This window comes from Microtus oregoni, unplaced genomic scaffold (genome assembly GCF_018167655.1).
Source record: "Microtus oregoni isolate MIOR12 unplaced genomic scaffold, Mior012 000097F_ref0000449, whole genome shotgun sequence".
Classification (NCBI taxonomy): domain Eukaryota; kingdom Metazoa; phylum Chordata; class Mammalia; order Rodentia; family Cricetidae; genus Microtus; species Microtus oregoni.
Genome location: NW_024544710.1, coordinates 3,018,065 through 3,040,134, shown reverse-complemented (window position 1 = coordinate 3,040,134; position 22,070 = coordinate 3,018,065). Strand labels below are relative to the sequence as shown.

Sequence of the window (22,070 nt, the reverse complement as noted above, 5' to 3'; positions counted from 1 at the left end):
GAGTGTTCCAAAGGCTTCTTACTCTTTGCACATTGTCCACTTGTGGGTTTCTGTGTTAATTACCATCTACTGCAAGAAGAAATTTGACATTAACAATCTTCTTTTGGGGGGGGTATGAGACAGAGTCTCTCTATGTAAACCTTGGCTGTCCAGGAACTCACTCTGTAGACCAGACTGGTGAACTCACAGAGGATTACCAGCTTCTGCCTCCCAGGAACTGGATTCAAGGTGCATACCACCATGACCAGCCATTCCCAACCCTTTTTGAGTTCTTTACTTTCTGAAGCCTTAAGATGCTTCAGATCTTTTATATCTTCCCTAATGTGATCCTCAAATCAACCACTTATCAAGGATTCCTGATCCACTTTGGGGGGTAATGAGTCTGCGGAGAGGGGAGGTAGAGTAGGTAGATAGGGAAGGCTGTGGTCAGGATTTAGTGTGAAAAAAAGAATCATACTATCTCAGAGATTATTAACTTGTTCTTTTTACTATTGAGTAGTATTCAATAGGGATAGAGAATAATTTGTTTCTCAGTTGAAGGTGGTTTCCAGGTTCTTGCAATTATGGCTGAAGCTGCTACAGACATTTGTGAGTTTTCGTGTGAGTGTACACTATCAATTTTAGGGGAGATACTGAGGAGTAAGGTGTAACATGAAGGGGGCCTGGCTTGTGGTTTGTGTTTTCTGTCCTGCCCAGTACCCGACAACTGTTTATCCCCAAAGAAAATCACACATTGGTCTCCATTAATTATAAGCTGATTGGCCCATTAGCTCTAGCCTCTCACTGGCTAACTCTCACATCTTGATTAACCCATTTTTCTGATCTATGTTAGCCATGTGGCTCAGTACCTTTTTTCAGTGGGGCAGATCACATCCTGCTGCTTCAGTGGTCTGGGCAGGAGTGGGAGGAATCAACTTCCTCCTTCCCAGAATTCTCCTGTTCTCATTACATTATTTCTACTTCCTGTCTGGTTTTCCCGCCTATATTTCCTGCCTGGCCAATAAGCGTTTATTTAAAACATGATTGACAGAATACAGACAATTCTCCCACACCAGTAAGGATGTTTGTGGGATCACACATTACATATGTGCATATATACTAAAGTTATATATAAGAGTATGCCAACTGTTCTCCAAAGTGTATGTCCCATTCCCAACAGTAATGACTGCTTTTGAAAGCTTTGTAGAGAAACTACTGACAAGAGCGTAACTTAAAGGTTTCTTGAAATTCCTGGCATATGTTATACTCAAAGGCCTAAAAGCACTAATCTTCCTTTAAACTCCCAGCTCTAAAGAGAAAGAAGAAAGGCACATGTGTACATACCTGAAGCTTGGTGATGATCTCCTGTTTGGTGAGCTCTACCAAATGGCTGTCCTCTACAGCAAAGGCTGGGAAAGAGATCACTGACAGCAGACTGGCATCAACTTCTTTGGATGTTGAAGCCCGGGGCAGCAGTGAATTTAGGATTGACTAAGAGAAAGGTAGCAAAATATAGTTTATTATTAGATACTTTTGTTAAGAGGTGAGACCAGGAGCTTTGGTTCAAAAAGATTTATGTGGAACAAAAGCTTTCAGAATAAAACCCAAATTTTATTAAAAAGTGAGATCCTAAAAGTAGCTTGCTTGGTATTGAATCCCTTTTCTTTGTCCTGCTCTCAATGCTTCCCCATTGTGATTGGAAAGCATCTGTGGGACACACACAACCCTGTTGGTTTCTTAGGCTCTAGATAAAAATAAAGCTGAGATTAGAAAGATGAATCAGTGGTTAAGAACACTGGTTGTTCTTCCAGAGGACTGGGCAGCTCACAACCATCCATAACTTCAACACCCTTTTCGACCCTGCATGGGCACAAGGCATGAATATGGTGCAAATATATACTCAGACCAAACCCCCATACACACAAAATAATAAATAAATTTTAAATAATAAAACTAAGACAAACTACAGCTTCTGGGAAGAGTAGGGGAAGGATCAATTATGCCTCTAAGATATTTTCAAATTAATTTTCAGCAAGTGTGAAAAATAATGGGTTTCTTTATATTTTAGACACATATATCATTGCACTTAGCTATTTTTTCACCCATATTTCCATACCCCCATTTTACTCCTGCTAATCTTTTTCCTATCTACAAATGATCCTTTTCTTCTTCCATGACATATTTTATCCACAGAAAATGTTTTCGAAATTAGAAGCTGAAATTATGTTCACTAGCATACCTTATAGGATACAATCAGGGCTGAAGAAAAGGAGAAATTTCACATACCAGAGAAAAGAAACTTTTGATACAGGTGACAATCATAAACAAAACTAAGGGTGAACTTTTACCAGACTAATAGTCTAATGTCCAAAAATCTAAGCAGAAAACAAGGGACAATGTTTCGGATCCACCCTTCTGAACACTTAGGTCATATCTTGTTTCCTTTTTATGCTTACAAAAAATGATTCTTGGAAAATGAAACCACAGGCCCTTGATATAATAGCAATAGATAGCTGGTTATACTATGGTGGGTTCATTTTATAATTATAACTGAGACAAGAAGACCGCTGTGGTGGTTTGAAGTTTCAGATGTCCAAGCCAGTCGCAGTGTCTTTTTCTTCCTGCTGCATGTGGATCCAGATGTAGAACACTCAGCTCCTCCAGCACCATGTCTGCCTGTGTGTTCCCATGCTTCCTGCAATGCTGATAATGGACCAAACCTCTGAAACTGTAAGTCAGCCACCCCAATTAAATGCTTTCATTTATAAGAGTTGCTGTGGTCATGCTGTCTCTTCACAGCAATAGAACACAGATTAAGACAGAAGTTGGTACCAGGGACTGAAGTATTACTGTGACAGGCCTGATCATATTGTTAGTGGAATGTGTGGGCTTTGGGACTTTAGATTAGTAAAGCAGCTGAATGCTTTAAAATGGGTTTAATGGACAATACCATTAGGAATGTGGAAGATATTGGTGCTGAGAGCAATGTAGATTATGACAGCCTGGCTCAAGAGGTTTCAGAGGAGAGAAATATTAGCAAGTGGCCTAGAGACTGTTCTTGTGATATTTTTGGCAAAGAATGTGACTGCTTTATGCCCTTGTCAAAAGTTTGCCTGATGATAAATTGAAGAATTCTGGTTTAATGGCATTGGCAGAGGAGATTTCAAAAGAGCCTAGTATAGATTCTGTTTCATGGTTATTAGTGTTCACTCTTATGCATGTCTATAATGAAAATCAGCAAGCTGAGCAAAGAAAAATACATAATGTACAGTTTGGGGAAAAGGGGGGGCACCAGGAAGTGTAATGGCACTAAGTTCAGTGTTAAGGGAGATAAAAAACTAAAAGAAAAGCCCGATGCTAAATAGAATAAAGAGAGTGGTGACCTCATGGCAAGATCCCACCCAGCTAAGTTTCCAACTTGTGAAAAGGAATTAAAGAAAATTTTTAAGCAGTGAAGAAAACCACAAAAAACAGAAAGCTCATGCAGATATAATTGAACCAGATGTCCCAGCCCCAGCAAGCAGCAGAACTTGGCAGCTTCAGTTATATGATTCTGGCTTAAGAGCCAGGGATACAAGAAAGGGGTTGTGGAATTTCTCTTCACTGCAAAGAAAGACATGGAGGCCAGACATGTTTAGGGGTGTCCCTGAATGGAGGCCCAGAGAGGCCACTGCATGAAGTGTGGAAGGTGAAGCCTTGATTGTGTTGGAGATCCCAAAATGTTGGAGATGGCAGAGCTATGGGAAACCTGCCAAAGAGAATTGCTAACAGTGAGTGAAGCCAGTCCAAGAGAGAGAAGTGTGTTACAGTCAACAAAGCTGGAAGGAGTTGGAGATCAGAAGAACATTTTGACATCAGACATGGAGATGTAGTTTGGAGTTTGCCCAGCTTGTTTTTGGTCTTGCTTTAATCCAGTATTTCCTCACTGTATTCCCTTTCTCCCTTTTGGAATATAATGTATATTCTGTGTCACTGTATGTTGGAAGCATGCGATCTGGTTTTTTTTTTATTTTGCTTTTACAATTAAGAGATTGCCAGGAGTCTCAGAAGGGTTTTGGACTTATGCCTTTTAAACAGTGTTGTGACTATTATAGACTATGGAGACGTTCAAAGATGGACTGAACACAATGTTGAATTATCTTATGGCTACAAGCCTATGGTAGTCAGGGAGTGGAATGTGGTGGTTTGACTAGGAATGGCTCCCACAGGCTTATATATTTGAATGCTTGGTCAGCAGGGAGTAGTACTACTACAAAGAATTAAGAGGTATGGCCCCATTGAAGGAAGTGTGTCATTAGAGGTAGATTTTGGGGTTTCAGAAGCCCAAATCAGTCCTGTATCTCTCTCTCCCTCTTGCCTACAGATCCAGATAAAGAACTCTCAGCTACTTTTCCAGCACCATGTCTGCCTGCATGATGCCATGCTTCCCACCATGTTAATAATAGACTAAAGCTTTTGAAACTTTAAGCAAGCCCCAATTAAATGCTTTTTTATGAGCTGTTGCACTCATGGTGTTTCTTCACAGGAACAGCACATTGACTAAGACAAACATTATCTATCTTATAGCTCATGCTAGTATCAGGTTTATCTTAGTATAGAATGGTTGATAAAGATGTTTCTGATCACATGGTAATAATAATGTGATGAACTGCTCTCTTTAAGCTAAAGCCTGTGCTAAGTCTGAATCTGGGCAAGAATAAAATTTGTGATTCCATGGTCCATTATTTCCTTACCTGGCAGTGTTGTACTTCATCAGCCAGAACATGGATAACTGATTGTGGCCCACCTTTCACACCAAACAAGTCTAATTCATCTAGTGCTTCCAGGGCTGCCTGTAAGAAGCAATGGAAGAAAGGGCAACGTCAGTGGCAGAACACATATTTAGTATGTGTAATGCCCAGGGTTCAAACCCCAGAACCAAAAGAAAAGAAAAATCAAGAATGATACATATATTTTCTTCTTAGTATCTTATCAATGTTACATGATGTTGCCTTTGATTATATTTAATGGAACAGAAAATAAAATAACATTATTTATTCCTAGGAGCTTATGAATTTTACTTTGTCTCACATACTGCCCAAGGGAAAATTAAAATTGAGTTCACATCACTATCCAGTCAAGTAGTGTGCTTTAAAAGAGTAATTTGAACATAGTCTATGGATTTATAGGGAATCATTATTTCAGCAGGGAAGCTCCAACTAAGATACTAGCACATAAGAAATGCTAAACAGCCAAGAAGTGGTGGCACATGCCTTTAGTTCCAGTACTTGAGAAGCAGAGGCAGGCAGATCTCTGTGAGTTCGAGGCCAGTCTGGTCTACAGAGTGAGTTCCAGAAAGTCAGGATTGTTACACAGAGAAACTGTCTCAAAAATAAAAACAAAAAACAACAAAAATGCTAAACACTGACATAGTCAGACCCTGTCAAAAAATTGAGAAACAAATGAGTACATGTTAAAAGTTGTATGGCTACAAGATAATATATGAATTATTAGGCACTGACTCATAGCTGAGTTTCCATAGAGAGGCAAATGTCCTAAAAAGATACTATATTTAACTTTTAAACAAATGCTATTAGTTGGTAATGCAAAGGAAAAGTTTTCATGTTTTTTTTAAAAATATACACTGTGTTTTCATAGATTGTAGTGATTCTCCATAGTAACAGATCTGCAAAGGTATTCCTCATGTCTACCTAAATCTTTGAACCCCTTGATCATTTAAATTCTTCCCCTTCCATTTATCCTAGTCATCATCACTAGGCTCTACTTTGAGAGGTTGATTTTTTAGTTTTAAATATAAGTAAAATCATGCTTTAAGAAAATTGCCAAGTGTGGGGGCATGTGCATATCTGAGACAGAAGGGCTGGAAATCTGAGGCTGTCCTGAATTATATTGTGAGATTCTGTCTCATGATGTGGGATTCCCCTCTGTATGCTATGAATATGTCTTATTCCCACTGGTTAATAAAGAAGCTGCTTAGGCCTATGGCAGGGCAGAATAGAGCTAGGCAGGAAAACTAAACTGAATGCAGGGAGAAAGAAGGCAGTGTCAGGCAGACGCCATGTAGCTGCTGAAGGAGAAAGATGTTGGAACCTTACTGGTAAGCCACAGCCTAAAGGCAACACATAGATTAAAAGAAATGGGTCAATTTAAGATGTAAAAGCTAGCTAGGAATATGCCTGAACCATTGACCAAACTTTGTTGTAATTAATATAGTTTCTGTGTGATTATTTGGGTCTGGGTGGCTGGAAAACAAAAGCTGTCTCTGATTACAGTCTCAAAAGAATTTTTAGAAATTATTAATTTCTTGCTTTTCTATATGTGTTTCTGATGACAAAAGTAAAACATACTTTAATTTTTGAAAGAACATTTATTTTGTGTACACTGGTGAGGCATGCTCATAGAATTCCTTATTCTACCATGTGGGTTCTGGGAATTGAACTTAGGTCTTCAGGACTGGTGGCAAGCACCTCTACCTGCTAAGCCAACCCATCAGCCTATTAATATTTCTTTTAATAATACTATATGAGCATATATGTGTGTATGATGTGTATGTGTGAGTTCAGGTTTGTGTGTGCCATGGTGCATGTGTGAAGGACAGAAAATGACTTGGAGAATGAGTTGTCTTTACTTTTACATGGGTTCTGATATTAAACTCAGGTGGCTAAGCTTGCATGGCAAGCACTTTACCCATGGAGCTATCCATTAGCCTACTGTTAATGTTATTGATGTTTTCTATTAGTTTTCTCCTTTGGTATCTTGCTTTTAAAATGTTTTTTTCTTGATTGAAAAAAATGTTGACTTTTTTGATATTTTTGAGACATAGTCTCATGTAGCCAAGGCTTGTCTCAGATACACATAAAGTCCGGGCTGACCATGAACTCTGATTCTCCTGCCTCTGCCATTTGAAGTAATAGGATTATTAGCATGTACCACTGATCTTAGCTGTATCTTTTTATAATTAATATAGAATATAAGTTTTTCTTTGTTATAGAAACTATTTTGGTATAATATTGTCTCATATGACTGTAAAAAAATAAATTTGGTTATTTACTAATTGCTGTAAACCTAGGCTATCTTCCATTTTGTTGTTGTAGAAATAACACTTTGATAAATATCTCTTGCCAAATTGCAAATATTTCGAGGTCCTGGTTGGTATTTCTAACAATATCTAGCACACAGAATAGCAGGCTTATTGTTCAGCTAACAAATAATTATTTGTTTTCATTTTGAAATATTTAAGCATTAATTTCTTGAAGTAGAAGCACTATGCCAAAGGGTACGGAAAATTTTGAGATGCAATGTTAAATATATATACATATATATGTATATATAATTTACCAATATAAATTATACTAGCAGTACATAACAGTACTCTTCTTAATACAAAATATCTTAATTTTCTACTTTGAGTTTAAAGGTATGTTTCTGCATTCACTTGCTTTAAACTTCCAATAAGGTTAGATATTATCTCAAGTATTTATTGGTTATCTCTATTTCCTCAATTATGAGGCCAGCCTGACCTTGTCTTGGGAGCATGAAGTATTTCTGGGTGATTTCCCTGGAAAAATAACACCTAAACTGAGAGACCTAAGGATAAGTAGAAGTTGAGCAAGCACCAAAAACTCATTAACAGAATGGGAAAGAATAGCAAAACTACAGTAGATTAAGCTACTGGGCAACACCTTAGTGATCAAAGACAGAATCGATGGTAATGGGACAAATTTATATCGTGCATTTTTTTTTTTTGGTTTTTCGAGACAGGGTTTCTCTGTGGCTTTGGAGCCTGTCCTGGAACTCGCTCTGTAGACCAGGCTGGCCTTGAACTCACAGAGATCCGCCTGCCTCTTCCTCCTGAGTGCTGGGATTAAAGGCGTGCGCCACCACCGCCCGGCTATCATGCATTTTCTGATGACAGATGATGGATAGCAGTGCCTTTGTGATGGTCTTCCTAAAAACACATAACCTGAATCATGAAGAAGTACCACACAAAATAAAAGTATTGGTTTGGAATACATAGAATAACCAGTTTAGAGCTGGGTAGCAAAGAGTCAAGGGCCATGGAGCTGTGTGGGAAGCATGGAGTGGGGTTGCACACATGTAATTCTTGGAAGGCAAAGGCAGAAGGATCAGTTCGAGATTACCTTTAGCAGTATAATGACTTTATGGCCATCCTGGTCTATGAGATATTACCGCAAACAAACAAAAAGTGAAGTATTAGAGGTGGTAGTACACATCAATAGTAGAGTGTATAGGCAGAAGACTCCAACCCTAAGACCAAACTAAGCCAATCAATCAAACAAAAACTAGTCTGTATTTTTCAAAAATGCAGGGTCAGCAAAGTCAAGACTATTAAGTATTGTGCTAGACTGGTGGAGCTAAAAACTGTTACAACAAAATGTAACTTTTTAGCCTGGTCTGGATACTGTGTTGCAAGGATTTTTAAATTATAAATGACACTGGGATAATTTTAAAACCTGAATGTGTTCTGTGTTATGTATAATCACTTAGTTCTTGATTTTGGTCAAACCATGGTTACAAGAGTATGAGAAAGTTCACAATGAAGTGTTGAGTAGCAGTAGTTCACTGTGCCTGCAGTTTGTGCATTTTCAATTAGCTCAGAAAAGTGTATGTACCTGTGTGGGCATTTAAGTGTACATATGTATATGTGTATAACCAGGAAGAGGGAAAGATAAACAAATATTAGTAAACCTTGCATGAATGATACATAGACTTTCTTCCATGATATTCTTGAAACTTTACTTTAAAATGATTTCAAAATAAAAAGGAAGAAGCAACAGATGGAACTCAGCAGAACACTTGCCTAGAACTTACTAGGACCTTATTTTGGGTTTGCTGTCTCACAATTGTTTGCTGTTAAATTATTTATATAATTGTTTCTGTTTGTCTTGTATTTCTAATATATTTGTTCTTTTTAAATTGAAATATATTCCAGACCACATTTTATTCATTATATTTGTGTCAAAAGTCTCTTATGACCCATTTGTTCTCTTTATTCCATGTAATAGTTTTTGCTTTGAATTATATTTCATTTCTTTTGGTTTTTAGACTTTATTTTGCCTAACTTAGTTTTAAACTTTCAGTATCATTATGAAATAACACAGCATATATTGTATTTACTTCTTTTTAAAAATCAATCCACATCTTTCCTAAACATTTAGTAGGAGTGATTGAGCAATGCACATTCATCATAATAATGTCTGAACTTACTCCTGTTATCCTATTTTATAAATTCTTCCTGTTTCTAGAGAAAATAAGAGCTAGTAGAATGAAAAGACATAGCCAAGTGGAAAGGTGACAGTGATATGGGAGACAGAGAAGAGTAAAAGGGGATGGAGGATTCAGAGTTTGCTATCTGATACCAAGCTTGGTGGACTAGACTATGCAGGGACAAAGAGATTCTCTTAGTTTATTCAATGGCAAAAATAGTGAATATCGTTTTAAATTTGTTGTCCTTGTAGGATATATAAACAGAGATGTGCCACAAAAGCCATATGGTATCAAATCTGGAACTCACAAAAAGCTTTTGATACTATTTATTCATAGTTTCATGGAGGAATTTGAATTTTGTCTGCGGTTTAAAGAACAGTGTGATAGGTCTGCATGTACACTAACGTTTTATCTGTGACAAAGGTAAACCAGACTCCACTGACTAAATTTGGTAAAAATAAGAAATATAATGTACCTTGGCCATTCCAACAGAACTCGCATTCAATTCTGAGATGCCTTGGTTGGTCTTGTCTCCACGTTCCCATATCCCAAAGTCCTGGTATAAAATAATCAAGATATAACTTGAAAATCATAACCACTAAACATTTACTAGATATATAATCCTTAAATAAAAAACCATAAATAGGAGCAAATTTACACACACACACACACACACCTCAACATTGGCTATTAAGGAATTCACGGTGACTTAAATTGGGGTCTCTGAGAAGTTGGGTGTTGACTAGGGTTTCTGTCCCACCAGATCCAACATTCGTTTAGGCCCAAATAAATACACAGAGGTCTACATTAATTATAAACTGGTTGGCCTAGTAGCTCAGGCTTCTTATTAACTATTATATCTTATATTAGCCCATTATTCTTGTCTGTGTTAGCCACGTGGCTTAATACCTTTTTCGGTGAGGCAGTCATATCTTGTTTACTGTGTCTGGCTTCCTCTGTGTCTTGGTGACAACTGCAGATTGAAACTTCCCTCTTCCCATAATTCTCATTGCCCTGCCTCTACTTCCTGCCTGGTCGCCCTGCCGATACTTCCTGCTTGGCTACTGTTCAATCAGCGTTTATTTAAAATATAAAAAGTGACAGGGTACAGAACATTGTCCCACAGCAGTTGGGGGGGGTCTCTTCAACACTTAATCAGAAAGTTTGAGAAACAGAACTCAAATAATCTAGAAACACTTCTCAATTTTTCCCCAAAGGAGAGTCCCATAAAATCTAGCACATGGAAGCTAAACAGTAGCTGGTATTTTATGTCAAACACACAATCTAATCTTACTCTCTTGGTACTAAAAGAATATGCAATAAATGCATAATCTTCCTTAATCCTTATATTTTACAGATGATGAAACTGAATTACAAAAAGACGATAAGTAACTCACCCAAAATCCTACAGTTGGTGAGTGACAAAACCAAGAGATGATTCCAAAGAATTTCACTCCAAAATCTACTCCTAGACATAACTGTACACATCCCATTGGTAATTTAAAAATATTTAAAATTAATTTTAAAATACTTTATTTTGAAATAACTTCAGAATTAGACAGAAATTACAAAAAATAGCACAGAGTCCCCTAATACCTTTCATTTAGTCTTGCCTAATGTTACTATTTGAACATAACCACAGTACAATTGTTAAAGGTAAGAACTCAATCAACTAATTGAGCTAACTATGGACTTCACATGCCTATATCTCTCAGGAGTTGGGATTACAAGCACATACAACCATGTCTGACTACTAGTAACTGCCTTTTATACTTTCCAATATTCTGTCATTCCTGCCATGCCTCCTTAATGACTTCCAATCAATAGTGGTTTCTTAAATCTGTCCCTTGTGACCTTGACACTAAGTAAAAACTAGTAAAAGTCATGTAAAGCATATAGTTAGGTTAGTGCTGGCTCTTTCCATTTTATTTTTCCTTTTTTAATTAATAAATACTTTGAGAAACAGTTCAAGACCATACAACTATCACCAGGTGGGATTGTTAATGGTTGCAATCCTAAAATGAGACCCTGTCTCAGAAAAAAACAAGTTAAAGATCATGCAAATAGCCTGCTTCTCCTTAAATGACCACTGACTTCTTCAGCATCCCCCAAATGCTTCTAGAAATGATGCTGTGCTGTTTTGATGATAACTTTGATTTATTTTCCTTATTACTTTTACAGTCATCAATTGTAATCCTTCTCCAAAGAAAACAGTTCATTATTCCTTGCTTTTTTCATTTGTTTATTTATTGGTGTGTGTGCACATGTGTGTGCATTCATTTTACAGCACATGTGTGGCAGTCAGAGAACAGCTCTCTGGAATTGGTTTTCTTCTTCTACCTTTAGATGTGTTACAGGGATTGAACACAAGTTATCAGACTTGTACAGCAAGCACTTTGTCATCTTTCCAGCCCTTTATTCAGTTATTAATATTAGTATATCTTTATGGATATTTAGGCTTTTGCTGGTTTATAACGGACTACTATCACTATTTTGTTGCTTACATTTTAAATTGTTCAGGTAGGTTCCTAGGCCTTTTATTTATATGTGTCTTGTGCACTTTTGACATTTCCTATTCCTCACTGAGCACTTCTGTAGTGTTTGGCTTCAATCTCATCGACAAAAATGTACACACTCTTAATCCCAGCACTTAGGAGGCAAAGGCAAGCAGACCTCTGAGCCTGATGTCAGCCTAATCTATAAAATGAGTTACAGGACAGTCAGGGCTACATAGTGATACCCTGTTTCAAAAAAGAACCAAAAATGTATTAAATACATCAAGCCAAAAAATGTGACAAGTTTAGAGAAAGAGATGATCATGTAGATACAGGAGGCATTTAGAATGCCAAACAGACAAGACCAGAAAAGAAAACTTTCTATATTATATTATAGTTAAAATATTAAGTATACAGAACAAAGAAAGAATACTGAAAGCTCTAAGAGTAAAGTACCAAAGCACATATAAAGACAAACCCATTAGAGTAATAGATTTTACGACAGAAATTGCAAAAGTCACAATGACATGGAATGACACATTTCAAGTTCTAAAAGACAATAATCACTAATATGTATTATATCTAGCACAAGTTAAACTTACAGGATAAAGAAAAACTTTCCATGATAAACACAAAGTAATTTACAACTGCTAAAACAGCATTACAGAAGTCTTAAGGAATCCCATACACTGAAGAAAAAGATTACAACCATGAGGCCTCAGGAAAGATTATATACTAGAAGAGTGAATAAGCAAATAAGCATTAGGAAAGTACAAAAAAGACAGGAATTAATACACATCTTTCTGATGTGGGATTCCCCTCTGTATGTTGGGAATATGTTTTATTACCATTAGTTTGATGTGGGAGTGTCATATATCAATCTGTTGAGGCTAGAACTAATGGGCCAAGCAGTGTTTAAATGAATACAATTTGTGTGTTGTTATTTCAGGGCATAAGCTAGCCAGGTGGCCAGGAGCCGGGCAGCAGGAACACAGCCCGCAGCTCCTTCAACATTAGTTAAAAAAGAAGCTGCTTCGGCCTATGGCAGAGCAGAATAAAGCTAGAAATGAAATCCGAACAGAGATATATAGAGAAACTAGGTGGAGTCAAGGAGATGCCATTGTAGCTGCTGAAGGAGACAGACACTGGAAACTTACTGGTAGGCCAAAGCCTCGTGGTGATATATTGATTAATAGAAATGGGTTAATTTAAGATGTAAGAGTTAGTTAATAAGAAGCCTGAGCTAATAGGCTAAACAGGACTGTAATTAATATAGTTTCTGTGTGATTATTTGGGTCTGGGCAGCTGGAATAAACAAGTAGTCTCCACTTACAAATGGTACCAATGTGGGGCAAAAAGTTCCACATAAAACCTAAGAAAGTTTAAGAAAGGCTTTTAGACCCCCCCCAAAAAAAAAACAGGAGTCAATTGGAGCTTCGTGGTAGCTGCATTTTTTTAGATAGGCTGGCTACAAGCAGAGGTGTGGCTCCTTTAAGAAAAGGCTTCCTGATACATTAGCAGCAAAGACTTCATAGTTTTTGCTGACAGCACATGGAGCACATGGCTCCGGCTCTTTTGAGAGTTCCTGCTATGGAGAACTTAAATGGGGTTTGTGAGCAGTGTGTTACAAATGGCTTAAATACCTGCTGTCTTCCTGGAGTTGGGGCAGTGAGCATGGTTAGCAGAGTAGGCAGTGAACATACCTCCACCATGATGGATGGGGTGGAGCCAACAGACAGAACCATGGAGTTGGTCTTAGCCATGCCTGCTTAGCATTTTAAAAAAAAGGTGCTTTTTGTCAGAAAAGGATTTCAGATACACAATTGGACAGACCTCTAAATGAGACACAGTGTGTTTAAAAATGTACATAGACTTGAGAGGGAGGAAAAAGAGTATAGACAGTTATAAAACAGTAAAAGTAGTATGAGTATAGACAGCCAGAGATTAATAAATTAACAATTAAAAGTAATAGAGTAAAAAAAGGCATGTAAAGATGGAAAATACACAAAGAGTCTGGGTTATGTATATTATTGTGCTTTCTTTGAATTTTCTGACTGTGAAGGAGCTAAGTACAGAGAGACATTTCATTGTACGGGCTGCTAAGCTAAACCACCATGTATATTTTACAAGTATCTTTACTTCAAAATTTGGGTTTAAGGATTCTTTGATTTAGAAAAGAGGTTCTCTTTTGTTTCCACAGAAGATGAGAACCTGTGGATTCCTTCTGGGCTATCGTGGTTTGATGGAACAAGAGCCCCCAAAAGTCTTCATGAACCCTAAAAATACTTCACCCAACAAACAGCAGGAAGCAGTTTGGAGAAAACAATGCCCAAATTCTTAAAATGATTGCTTATAAATATGTGTTGTCATTTAAAGGGGGTTGATTATAAGTGGTTAAATGGTCACAGTTAATCTCTTTCTAACAAGGCAGGGGAGATATGATATAAAGATGAATACTTTGCATTAGTACAAATTTAAGGTCATTTATCATACTATGTATATGTATATCTGTTCTTGTTTAAGGTATTGTGTTTGTACAGCTCTTTTTAAATTGTAATGTATAAATAAGAAATACAGATTAATAGTCATCTATAATAATCAAACTTTTAGTCATGTTAGTTAGATTTTCTAGATATACAGAGATATATTTCAGTTAGATAATCTTCAGTACTTCAAAGACCTACAGAATACGGCATTCAAAACGTTTTAAGAACTTAAGACTTAGCTGGGTGGTGATGGCGCACGCCTTTAATCCCAGCACTCGGGAGGCAGAGGCAGGTGGATCTCTGTGAGTTCGAGGCCAGCCTGGTCTACAAGAGCTGGTTCCAGGACAGGAACCAAAAGCTACAGAGAAACCCTGTCTCGAAAAATCCAAAAAAAAAAAACTTAAGACTTTTCTCAACAGTGAGACATGTCTGCTTCTGGCAGTACCATTTTCTTCAGAGAGGTTGATGGGCATTGAACAAACTCATGGAATTTGCCTTCAATGTGACAACGCTGGCAAGAAACTGCTCTTGCCTGAACTGATTGAGAGTATGCTGTATAAACTGGACATGTAGGACCCACAGAAAAATGATTGCTGAACTGGCCTAAAAAAGGTTAGACAGTCCTTCAGGGCTCCTGCTTCATGAAAGAATCTGCCAGACATTCTGCAGAACATAGAAGAAAGTGTCTGACAAACTGCCAATATAGGTGAAACAATCTTTCAAATTTCTTGCTTCATGGAAAAATCTGCCAGATACTATGAGCCTGTAAAAAAAGAACTTTGGGTGACTGTCCAGGCATCAAGATGTCTCTGTCATTTCTAGAACTTTGGAAATTGCTACAGTACACTTCCTGTTTACTTAGATATTATATTGTTCTGGGGTCTTTGATGGAGTTGAAGATAGAGTTTTCCTTAGTTATAATAAAAGAAAAATTAGACATGAAACTTTAGACTCACAAATAAATATTATAACTGTAATTATTGCTTGATAACTGTTTTGTTATATGTAATTTTACTATGTTAAAGTTAAAACCTTCCTTTTTATTTACGCAGAAAAGGGGAGATTATGTGGGATTCCCCTCTATATGCTGGGAATATGTTTTATTTTTGGGGGGATATGTTTTATTACCATTGGTTAATAAAGAATTTGCTTTGGCCTATGGCAGAGCAGAATAAAGCTAGTCAGGAAATCCAAATATAACTCTCTCTCTCTCTCTCTCTCTCTCTCTCTCTCTCTCTATATATATATATATATATATATATGTACAGAGAGGGGGGGGATAGGTGGAGTCAAGGAGACACCATGTAGCTGCTGAAGGAGACAGATGCCAGAACCTTACTAGTAGACCACAGCCTCATGTGATACATTGATTAATAAAAAGCTTGAGCTAACAGGCTAAGCAGTATTGTAATTAATATAGTTTCTGTGTGATTATTCAGGTCTGGGTGGCTTGAAACAAATGAGAAGTCCCTGTTTACATCTTTCAATAAATCTTTATGCTACAGTCTCAATGGCTTATGGCTATATGAATCTTTTCAGTAAATAATCAGAGATCCCAAATAAATAAGTTAATGATGAAATCTCAAAGTCTTGTACAAGAAAAAAAATCAAAATTCAATAGACGTGAACAATAAAAAATCATGGAAGAAAATAATAAAGATGGGAGAAGAAATAAAATGGAAACAAAACATTACAAATAACCAAGAGAACAGACATTTTATTTAAAAAAGATAAGCATAGCCTCTTTGTCATTTGTATGTAGGAGGGCTACTGATTTTTTTCTGAGTTAATCTTATATCCAGCCATTTTGCTGAAGGTCTTTGTAAGCTATATGAGTTTCCTGGTAGAATTTTTGGGATTGCTTATGTATACTCTAATATCATTTGCAAATACTGATTCTTTAACTTCTTCAATTCCAATTTGTATCCCCTTGAAACTCCCTGGAACCTATGAGGGTGACCCTAGCAAAGGCTTCTAGTAAGGGGGGGTATGAGGCCTGAACCAGCTATTGCCTGTAACCAGGCAAGGCTTCCAGTGGTGGGACTGGGACATATTCACAGACAGCATACATCACCTCCCACATCACTGCTCCTTTTTTTTGTCTAAATAACAGAGTCAGAGCTGTTTGTACTGGCGAACCAGGAAGCCACCATTTTTTAAAGAAATCTTGCAGGTTTTACTGCTAAAACTGAGTCAGAAAACCTCTTAAAGGAGCCACGGCTCTGCTTTCTACCAGCAAACTGCGCAAGAAGCTGCATTAAACTCTTGGGTTTTTTTTTTTTGTGTGTGTGTGTGTGTCTAGAATTCCTTTCCAAGCTCTGCTAGGTTTTTAAGTGGATTTAGTTGGCCACGTTGGTGCCAATTTATTGTTGGGGGAGGCCACTTGTTTGTTTTCCAGCTGCCCAGACTCCCAAAACAATCACACAGAAATTATATTATGTGCAAGACTGTTTGCCCAATAGCTTAAGTGTATTTCTGGATAACTCTTATATCTTAAATTAACCCATTCTATTCATCTATTTATTGCCACGTAGCTGTGGCAGAAAAGGGGAAATTGTGTGGAAAGTCCTTCTGTATCTGTGATGCTTTTATTGGTTAAAGGATAAAGTTGTTTTGGCCAGTGGCTTAACAGAATAGAGCTAGGTGGGAAAACTAACCTGAATGCTGGAAGAAATAAGGCGGAGTTGAAGAGAAGCCATGTAGCCCCACCGGACACAGAAGCCAGACAGAACTTTACCCAATAAGCTATAGCTATATGGTGATACATAGATTAATGGAGATGGGTTAGTTTAGGATATAAGAGCTAGCTAGCAATACACCTAAGTGATGGGCCAAACAGTGTTTTAATTAATACAGATTTCTGTGTGATTATTTTGGGAGTCTAGGTGTCTAGAAAATTAATGAGCAGGTTTTGCCTAACAACAAGGAGGTGTAAGATAAAAGAGAAGGTCACATGGAAGTATGTAGATTAATATAAATGGGTTAATTTAAAATGTATGAGTTAGCTAGAAACAAGCTTGAGCTACTGGCTGAGCATTTATAATTAATATTAAGCCTCTTTGTGGTTACTGAAGAGCAGGTTGATGGGACAGAAAAGTTCAACTATGCCATAGGAATCAAGGATACCACAAGAACACAGCCCACATAATCAGTTAACTAACCAGGGGATCATAGGTACACACAGAAACTGAACCAGCAATCGTGGAGCCTGAATAAATCATCTGCATCAGGCCATCTGCATACATACTGTGGTTCTTTAGCTTGGGGTTTATCTTGGACTCCTAAAAATGGCAGTTGGGTGATGTGGGAGTGTCATATATCAATCTGTTGATTTCATTGGTTAAGCAATAAAGAAACTGCTTGGCCCTCATAGGTTAAAATATAGGTGGGAGGAGTAAACAGAACAGAATGCTGGGAGGAAGAGGAAGTGAGCTCAGACTGGACAGCTCTCCTCTCGACAGCTCTCCTCTCGGGAGCAGACATCTCAGAGAGATGCCATGCTCCGCTCTCCCAGGCAGACGCGATTGATGAAGCTCCGACCCAGGATGGACGTAGGCTAGAATCTTCCCGGTAAGACCGGTGCTCACAGATTATTAGAGATGGGTTGATCGGGATATCAGAATTAGCCAGTAAGGGCTAGAGCTAAAGGGCCAAGCAGTGTTTAAATGAATACAATTTATGTGTTGTTATTTTGGGGCATAAGCTAGCCAGGCTGCTGGGGTGCTGGGGACGCAGCCCCGCCGCTCCTATTACTACAGTTGGGCGTGTCTATGACTCTTTTGCCTGCTCTGGGACCTATTTCCTCCTACTGGGTTGCCTCATCAAGTCTTGATATGACTTATGCCTTTTTTCATCTTGTTATGCTGAGTTCGGTTGATATCTATTAAACTTCTAATAAGTATAATGCTTTTTAGGTATATTTATGCTTTTGTATGGGTTCATTCTTATATGTTGAACAATATTACCTTTCATGGACATACTATAATTTGTTTACTCATTTACCTATTTACGGACATTTAGATTATTTGAGGTTTAGGAGATTATGAACAGAATAAAAATTTCCTATTAGCCTAAAGGAAAAACGTATTTCTGAAGTGTCTAACACAACATTTTATGCAGGAAAATATTATAGATGATGACTTAATATGAACCTACTTCATATGGTATTTTAAAAGGAAAACACTTTTGTGTAATAGATTCTAAATCAATATACCAACAATAAACACATAAATAAGTTTTATATACAGCCAAGTGGCCTATAACATCACTCAGTAATCATGCTTTCTTCTTAATATTTCAATTAAAATAAGTCCATAAGTGTCTGGGGATATAGACAGATCAGTTGGAAGAATCCTTGCCTAAGGCTCAAATCCTAGCACCACATAAAACTGGTCATAGTAGCTCAAACACACTCAGGCAGCAGAGGCAGAAGAATCATAAGTTTAAGATCACCTTCATGTAGTGAGTTCAGGACCAGCCTGGACTAGAGATGCTCTGATTAAATATATTAAATTAAAATATATAATATATTTATATATAAAATATATAATAAAATGACTACAATTTAGTCTTAGATTGCCAAGTACACACCATAGAATATGGAATTTGAAAAAAATGAAAGCACCACATCTGGACCCTCTTCATCTCTAACACATTGGTAAGAGGGCAAGCAGGGGAATGTGGATCTTAGTAAAGAAATTGAAAGTGCTTTTGTAAGGAGCCCATTATAAGAGGAAATGGGTTATTCAGTATATTAAAAATAAAAACCATTCTTTAAGTTCATTCTAAAATAAATACTTACAGCAGTTTTATATGCAGCTTCAATGTAAAACACAAGGTTCTGTATAAAATTGACTTCATCTAGGCTGTGGATGATATGCAATCCTAAGGAAAAAAGATAAAGAGTTGGTCAGTTATCACTTCAGGGCCTCAGAAGTGGAGGTGAATTAGTGGACTCAGCTTAAATCAACTTCACTTCAATTGACTTGTTCCTACCTGTCCAGCATAACTGGCTTATATTGTTCTTCCCCATATGTTTACAAACATTTTTACTGAGATAGTCTATCGTACAGCTCATTGATACCAAGTATATAGTATAATAGTCTTTTATTGTGTGTACAGTATATATCTATCACTACAATCAAATTTGGGATATGTTCATCACCAAAAAAGTAATTATTTACTCACTAGACATTCATATAAATACAAGTGTATCATCTGCAGGCTTTATGTCAGTGTTTGTTGACCACAGTATTTTGAAGCTCCCTTTGTGTTGTAAGATGCATCAGTACTTTCTTTATTGCAAAAAATATTCAATTGTGTTGATGTACCACCTCTTACTTGTGATAGACATTGGGTTGTTTTTACATTTTAGCTATCATAAATACTGCTGCTATAAATATTCATGTATACACCTTTTATGTGTGAACCTGTTGCCATTTTTCTTGAAGATCTACCCACTTAGGAGAGAAACTGCTAGAGTATATGGCAACTCTATATTTAAGTTTCTGCAGCATTACTAGACTCATCTCCAAAGTGGTTGTATAATTTTTATTATAAATTTTCAATTACATTTGTGTGTGTGCATGCCATAGTACACAGGGAGGTCAGAGGACAATTTGAGGGAAGTTTCTTCTCAAAATCCCATATGGGTCTAGGGATTGCATTCAGGTTGTCAGGCTTAGTACCAAGCACTTTTATCTGCTGAGACATCTCATTTGCCCCTATTTTACACTTCTCAGAGCAGTGGATGAAGGTTCCAATTTCTCCATATCTTCAGCAACACTTTTTATCTGTTTTGATTACTGTTATTCTGGAGTGGTTGAAGTGGTTCTTAGAGTTATTTAGGTCCACATTTCTCTACTGATTGATGATGAACAGCATCTGTTCACATACTTAGTGTTTATTTATACATATTATTTAAAAAAATCAATTCAAATCCTCTAGCCACTTTTAAATTTTTTTGAGCTTTTATTTATGTGTTGAGTGTCTTTGCCTGCATTTATGTCTGTGTACTATATGTATACTGTGTCCATAGGGTCCAGAGGAAGGTGTCAGATTGGCTGAAACTAAAGTTAGAGATGGTTGTTAGCTACCATATGGGTGCTAAGAATTGAATTCAGGTCCTCAGGAAGAGCAACAAGTGCTATTAAATACTGATTCATCTTTCCAGTCAACTCCAGCCATTTTAAAGGAGGCTATTAGTTTTTTCTTTTCTCTTTCTCATTTGTTTTGAGATAGGGTCTTCATATAGCCTCAAACATGAGACCCCCATATTTTTATCTTCCAACTACTAGGTTTAGAAGCATGTACTACCCCACCACATCTGACTTTATTATGTTGTTATTTTTCTAAATAACGAGTTGTGGTAATTCTTTATACTAGATACAAATTGTTTATATATGATTTACAAATACTTTATTTTATATCTATAGGTTGCTTTTACACACACACACGACAGAAATACATACATGCGTAATACATATATACATACATACATACATACATACATATGAGAGAGAGAGCAAGCAGCATTTTAATGGGGTTTCATGGGTTAGCAGCGAATTTGCTAATATTTGAGGATGACCCTCAACTCTGGATCCTCCTACATACACTTCCCAAGTGCAAGGATCACAAATGGACATCATATTGTACATAGATTATCTTTTACTTTCTTGAATGGGTCCTTGGAAACATAAATGTTAATTTTGGTAAATACCAATTAATACTTTTTCTTTAGCTGTTTATGCTTTTGGTATTATATCCAAGAGAACTTTCCCTCCTATTTTATTTTTCTTCCTTCCTTCTCTTCTCTTTTTCTTTTTTTTTTTTGAGAAAAGATCCTCATATATCCTAATAATCATATTGAACTCACTGTACAGTTGAGCCTAGCCTTGAACTCCCAATCCTCTTGTCTCCATCTCGCAAGTGTGGGGATTACAGTTGTGCTCTACCACCTACACCCTCTATGTTCCCTCTCAGCCTTGTCTCTCTTTCCCTCTTCCCCCTTTCTTTCTCAGACAGGGCCTTGCTATGTATTCCAGGTAGCCTCTAATTCATAATCCTTCTACCTCTGCCTCCTATTTTCTTGCTGCCTTATGTCTAAATTTTTAGGTTAAAAACTGGGTATTCCAGACCCAAAAAGATGAACATGGGATGTACTCACTCATAATTGGTTTCTAGCCATAAATAAAGGTCAGTGAGTCTATAATTTGATATCCTAAAGAAGCTAAATAAGAAGGTGAACCCAAAGAAAAACATATAGCTATCCTCCTGGGTAGGGGAAGTAGACAAGATTGCCAGGCAAAAAATCGGGATCTTAAGGGTGGGTGGGAGGGGGGTAAGGGGAGATGGGGAGAGAAAAGTGAGAAGGGTAGGATGGGGAGAACTTGGGGCAATGGGATGATTGGGATAAAGAAAGGTTGGATAGTGGAGCAGGGAAGCACATATCTTAATTAAGGGAGCCATCTTAGGGTTGGGAAGAGACTTGGACCTAGAGGGGCTTCCAGGTGCCCAAGGCGAGGTCCCCAGTTAGTTCCTGGGGCAGCTGAAGATAGGGAACCTGAAATGATCCTATCCTATAGCCATACTGATGAATATTTTGCATATCACCATAGAACCTTCATCTGGCGATGGATGGAGATAGAGACAGGGACCCACACTGGAGCACTGGACTGAGCTCCCAAAGTCCCAATGAGGAACAGAAGGAGGGAGAACATGAGCAAGGAAGTCAGGACCAAGAGGGGTGCACCCACCCACGGAGACAGTGGGGCTCTATTGGGAGCTCACCAAGGCCAGCTGGACTGTGACTGAAAAAGCAGGGGATAAAACCGGACTCTCTGAATATGGCGGACAATGAGGGCTGCTGAGAAGCCAAGGACAA

The 22,070-nt window shown here is 37.5% G+C and overlaps 1 protein-coding gene across 1 annotated transcript in view; it reads right to left on the bottom strand.

The window, feature by feature from the left end:
• The window catches only part of LOC121442853 (phosphorylase b kinase regulatory subunit alpha, skeletal muscle isoform-like), a 139,479-nt gene that overhangs the window by 105,911 nt on the left and 11,498 nt on the right, over positions 1–22,070 (bottom strand). The window contains 4 exon segments of the mRNA XM_041644506.1: positions 1,324–1,470; positions 4,713–4,811; positions 9,683–9,763; positions 18,990–19,072. Of these exon segments, the coding sequence (XP_041500440.1) occupies positions 1,324–1,470; positions 4,713–4,811; positions 9,683–9,763; positions 18,990–19,072 (410 nt within the window).